Source organism: Oncorhynchus mykiss, chromosome 14 (assembly GCF_057628025.1).
Source record: "Oncorhynchus mykiss isolate SJ-2025 chromosome 14, ASM5762802v1, whole genome shotgun sequence".
NCBI lineage: Eukaryota > Metazoa > Chordata > Actinopteri > Salmoniformes > Salmonidae > Oncorhynchus > Oncorhynchus mykiss.
The window spans coordinates 35,899,426-35,905,345 of NC_143035.1; the positions used below are offsets into that span (position 1 = coordinate 35,899,426).

Consider the following 5,920-nt stretch of genomic DNA (forward strand, 5'->3'; position numbering starts at 1 on the left):
CATGGGTGATGAGCTGCAATAAAACCTCAACTGATGGATGCACCTGCTGTGCTCTCTCTCTCTAAAACCGTTATCTTATTAATCACACCCTTTTGTTTCATGAACAGGCCACGCGAGGACACTAACTGCCCCTGTTATTATTTGTCTTATTAAGACAATGATTGTTGTGTTCATGGGGCTTGCAATGCGCTTTATCAGTGTGATAATCAGCACGCTTTGAGTGCTCAACTCTCAGCAACTAAAACATTCGAAGAGTCCAAAAACTGAGAAACATATATTTTTTTAAAGTTATATTTTTATTTGTAGAAAAATGATTCACACACTTTTCATGTAAATAGAATAGAAATCTATTTATATACAAAATACATTATGACAGGCGAAACTTGAATAAATAAAATAAAAAAAACATCGTAGAAGGGTCCTCTCTAGCCTCTTCTTGGGATTGAGTCTTTCTATTGAACAGGATTGCAGTTTTCAGGGGGTCAATCTCCATAATGTATGAAGCCAGCTCCTTGTCTTCTGACGGCCTTTCACTCTATTGTCAGAGCGGCGAAACTGAATTTCCACGCTCGTTTTTCTGCATTATCGCTCTACTAATTGTAAAATTGACTTTTCACCTCAGTCTACAAAAGCAAATCGGTCTTCTTTTTAATGATAATACTCTTGTAATAGAGGTTGAGGTTAAGATCTGTGAAGTGGACTTCTAGTAGGCGTCGTATGCGCTGGAAAAAGTGCAAATGTTTTGGAGGAATACAAAACGTGTAGCAAAACGATCATACTCAACTTGGAAAAGTCGACCAAATTAAATTAATGTTCAATCCGAATGTAAAATAGAGCATGTAAAAATAGGAAAACAAACAAACTGTATAAAACACACCCACAGAGACATGGGTTAAGGCAAACAGTGAATAATATCATATCCTTTTTTTCCCCTTTCAACAGACTAACTGAAGAATGCATTCAGTCATTATTCTGCTATCGCTCTATTGTAACAATCTCGCAGTCTACAAAAGTTTGTGGTAAGGCTTTAGTTCAGTTAGTAGGACATGCCTGGTACAAAGTTGTGATAGCTGTACTGTAGAACATCAGTCTGGAAACATCCATAGTCATCATGGGTGGCTGGGCTGCTGGGGCTTGAAGTGCAATAAGACGGAGAGGAGGAAGAGGAGGACGCGCTGGAGCTCCAGGAGCATGCGTCACTGCCCGGACTCGGGGCGTCAATCACGCACGGGCTGGGAAGCAAGAGAGACGCATCAGCCCGTGATTTGTTTTGGCGCTGTTCAATGTCCGCGATGCGTATGGTCTCGGAGAGCGCCCAGATGTAGTTGTGAGCGAAGCGTAGAGTCTCGATCTTGGTGAGTTTGCTGTCATCGGGGAACGCCGGTAGAACGGTCCGGAGGGTCTCCAAAGCGTCATTCAGGCTGTGCATTCTGTTTCTCTCGCGGTCGTTTGCCTTTACGCGCCGGTTTTTCTTGACCACGTGCACGGTGGCTTCATTCCTCGCTCTGCCTCTGCGTCTCTTCTTCTGTCCCATATCAGTAGCGCACGGGCCCTGGCTGTCGCTAGCAGGGGAGGCGGGCTTGCCGATCGAGGATGACGGGGAGGAAGCGTGCATGCTGCTGCACGAGTCTTCGTCATCGTGCGTAAAGTAGTCGCAGCTGGAACTGTCCATGTCAGAGTAAACGGTCTCCATTGCGGTGCACATGATGTTTTTCCTGCAGAAATAAGAGGAGAGGGAATGGGTTAAACACTGAAAATGCAAGAGCGCATGGTCAAGTTTGGAAAGCAGGCCTAGTCAAGGCAATGGCGAAGGACTCTGGGAGCAGAACGAAACCCACCTTAGTAATCTGGTTGGAGAAGGTACAGTATCAGTTGTTTTTCAAGGAGCCAAAGTCCGAAAAGTAGTTTGTATGATGAGTACAAGGCACGCGTCTTTCTCTTGCGCTTGAATCAGCTCGTGTGAGCGAATGAGCCTGGCACACGACTGGCCTCAGATACCTTATATACCCTGGTCAGACAATGGTCGTACCCCTCTCGCGCTGGCATTTGTGTGAAGGATGGATGAATGGGGTGCATCAGGTCTGCCCCGTGCCGCACTGCCATCTCATTAGCATAATGTATGCCTGTTGTTTGTTCGAGCTCCGAAGCGTGCCTGTAATCACGACCGTCCAATGAGAGCAGGGGACCGCTGCCCAGCCACGCGAGCACTACTGTTGCTATCCATCCCTGGACCAAAGACCAAGCCCACTTTAAGTTAAACCTTTAAAGTTAAATGAAAGAAGAAAAGGAGCAAATGACAGAACGCTTAGCCCCGGAGGCAAGGTCACGCTCCAAAAATAAATGAGCCTATCTTCTGTCCAAGATTCGGTCTATATACCTATAAACCTGCATGAGTATCAGCTAAAAGCGAACACATAAAAGCAACAGGCATATCCACTACCATGTTTGTCAACAATTGACAATTTCTTATACATCGAAATTAAATGAAAAATTAGATTTAGTAAATGTTGGAAAATGGGACTGTTTTCCAAGTTATCGAACAAAACACAAACGTTGCTGTAGAAAAATTAGATAGACATAACAAGGATACCAAACATTTAGACAGTGTATTCAAAAAGTTTATACACAGAAAAACTCTGATTAAAGATGAGGAAATCCACCACTCCAACATATTTGAACTAGTGTGCGTAATTGCGCACAATGTTGCACGCATGCATAAGCATTCGCATTTTATAGCTATAGGCTATCTAGCCTATCTAGCATCTAAAGCAGGACAGGTTACTTCATCTTCACAACTTTCTCCGCAAATCCACAGTCAAACCATGGCTAATTAACATTCAAAACATGAAGGGCACAGCAGTAAAAACGTCTAGCGCATGCAAAGGGCAATTTTTTAAAGGGTTTTTAAAGACATCTTTATGAGACAGGCATACCAATATCCATTAATTATTCTATTTATTCCATGTCCAGGATCTCGCCTCTCCTTTGAAAAAGTGGATGGGGGCACTATTTAGAAATAGTTTGGCCAGGGACCTGCAGTGCCTTTCTGCTGGCGGTATAATGAGGGTAGAGGGACAGTCATTTATAAATAATTACACAATGTTTAGAGTCTTCGGCCATGTATAATATATCAAAGCGATTATAAGGTGAATTGTTCCATTGTACGCGTCTCCCCTCACTTCTTTTCACTCCTTATACGCGTTGTCCCTCGTCCAAATTCGGGCTCCTCTGGGCTTTTGTCACACTTTTTTTCAGCCTGAGCCACTCTATTGGCGTTATTCTTATTCAAATAGTCTCAGCAGGAGCAAAAAACAGCCCATCCACGAGGCATGTTCCTCGGTTCCATATCTCATCATTTCGTTGTATTTACCTGCCCATCTGCTTAATATCTGCTGGACTAAATTGGTGCACGTCAACGTCATATATTTGACTTATTTCGATAGGCCAGACTATATGATAATTATTTCGATTTAGTAGAAGGCTGAAGTTGTGACACACTGACTATTGATGATGTTGCCACACGCCGGAGGTTGGTTTATGAGGTAAATAAAATGTTAAACCCTTACAGACCAATCCTGTTGCTCGGAAGTGCCAAACGACAGGGATTGGGATCGATTTTATTATTACAACACCAAACTGTCAGTAATAACACCAAAGAGGAGGAGCAGCTTGAAGGAGTATTCTGGTTTTAGTTGGGACATTAGTAGGTGGTCATACGTTATTGCTCTTATAAAGTGATAAAATATAACATTTTTACAATATGACTTAGTTGGTTTGCACTAGAAGCGTGAGCCTGCATGGAGACCAGGCTTGTATTGCGGTTAGGACAAATCGGCTGGGGGTGTAGAGAAAGCAGAGAGTTTTCTGCCCACACTTGAGAGAGGTTGCCTGGGTGATGCTGTGACAGGATTAGCCACAAGTGCACGAGATGTGATTACATTTCAATAGCAGAAACACGTGAGAAAATAAAACAACCGAATTAACCAAAGTAGGGTCTCAAGCCGAAACAAATGACAACGAAAAAGTGATTCAATTGAGAAAATAAAATCAATTCAATTGTATTATTAGACCACCGCTGTGATCAATTTGTTGTATTATTCGATTTGATTTGAAATATTATAGCATTAATTACGTTGAATCAAAGTTGATTTATTTAAATAGCAGGCTGTAATATCACGTTTGCACGGCAGGTGCTGAACTCGTAGTTAGGAATAAGTAAATGCCTTGTGCAAGGTGTTATGCTGGTGAGGTCATAATACCGCTATTGACACTAGAGCAAATGAAGTGTGGGGGGATAGACTCTCTCTATTCTCTAGCGGAATATTCCTCCATTTATTTTATATCTATTTATACAACCTGAATTAAAATTAAATGTAGTATTTTTGCAAAAGCATTAATCCCCGGGTATTAACGCGATTAGTGTCTGCTAAAAGATCTTTGAGTCAGAAAGTCTGAACGGAGTTTTCAGATGTTAATCCGCTGTTGAATCCCTTCCCTTGGCGTTCAGGCAGCAGCCCAGGCCAGCAGAGCTTTTTTCCCTCCTTGTTAAAAACTCACGCAGGGCAGAATAGGGCCATTACTTTTTTCAATGGTAATTCATTCCTTACTCCAGTGCTTCAATTGTACCCAGACACTACTCTCCACATCTCAAAGATCCCCTTCATCTTTTTAAAGGCATTAGCCAGAAAGAGAGAAAAATAAAATAACGTTCCCTTTTGCTTTTACAACCGTGATGGAAACAAATGTATTTGTTGTAACTACGGATTCACGGTTTCTTGGACAGTTCGGTTCCGTTTTATTCCCACTGTGTTCATTTCTAAAGAAACTAAATACGTTTAATATTCTCCTGGGAAAAACCACAGCTTCCATACCCTTCCAAAAAATCAGGCAGGACAATGCCCCTAACCTTAAAATGAATGACATCTTCCATGCAACATGTCTGGAGAACAATTATGTTAGAATAAACTCTAGATCGTGTTTTATTTATTTTTTCAGGTCAAGTGTTGATTGGTGCACATCATTAGTTGACTTTGATTGGCCAATTAGTCAGATTGCCTTATTTTATGATACAACAAGGTAGTGTGTCCTTCATCACTACTGTGTTATAAATAAATAGGTGTTTAATTCTGTTTTTGGTGATTCTCCTTCTCCCACATAATCTATTCTGTTGCAGATTATGCTACTTCGCCAACACAATCATTCAAACGTTACATTTAATAGTTGTTGTTTTTTGTGTACATTTTCCATAATTAGAGTGAAAAACAATTTATGCAAATGAAATGTTTTTGTTTCAATAAATGTTTATTTTGTATTAGTCTATATGAAAGCATATATAGCTATTTCCACAGCAAGTGTGCTTAACACGTAAACGGGGCATGCGGTCTGTGGATGGATGTTATTGTTTGCCTACGGGTAGCCTATGTATATGCACCCACCGTCCTCGATTTAACCGTAAACCTGCTTGTTTGTGTTTTGCGAGAGAGTCAGTCCCTCAATTATGCTTCTATCTGTGATACCCGTCTGTTTTGATTTGGTAACATCTTAGCTCAATTAGATTTCCAAACAGGTGCCATTATTATAATGTAATGGAATCTCATTTAGGGCAGTCCGAATGCTAATGGCGTGGCCTCACTGTGAAGCGGTTTCTAGACTGCCGCAGTTCGTGAACCTGCTGCTATCAATCACATGTTCTGGTCTAAATACAAATCCTATTCACTTGTCTTCACGTATTTACACAAATGCATAATTTACCTCTAGTTTACCCTGAATTAGGGTCCACAGTGAGCATGGTGTCTCTAAACGCGTTCTAATTCTAAAGATCCATGGCAACGATTGAGCAGATTGAGGAAACGGTTTGCTGCAGGTTTAAACAGTGTTAAAAGTAGAACAAATATACAGCAATACTTTACTGTGATGTAGA

At 41.3% G+C, this 5,920-nt stretch overlaps 1 protein-coding gene across 1 annotated transcript; it reads right to left on the bottom strand.

The window, feature by feature from the left end:
- Window positions 1-277: 277 nt before the first annotated feature.
- Window positions 278-2,052, bottom strand: neurog1 (neurogenin 1). Its single transcript, XM_021561829.3, has 2 exons — window positions 1,839-2,052; window positions 278-1,715 (listed from the first exon to the last, which is right to left on the bottom strand). Exon 2 carries the CDS (start codon window positions 1,703-1,705, stop codon window positions 1,037-1,039), a length of 669 nt encoding a protein of 222 aa, XP_021417504.3. The 5' UTR covers window positions 1,706-1,715; window positions 1,839-2,052; the 3' UTR covers window positions 278-1,036.
- Window positions 2,053-5,920: the final 3,868 nt, after the last annotated feature.

What these genes read in the sequence shown, in the direction of transcription:
- neurog1 (XM_021561829.3), bottom strand. Translation starts at nt 1,705, where the DNA reads ATGTGCACCGCAATGGAGACCGTTTACTCTGACATGGACAGTTCCAGC.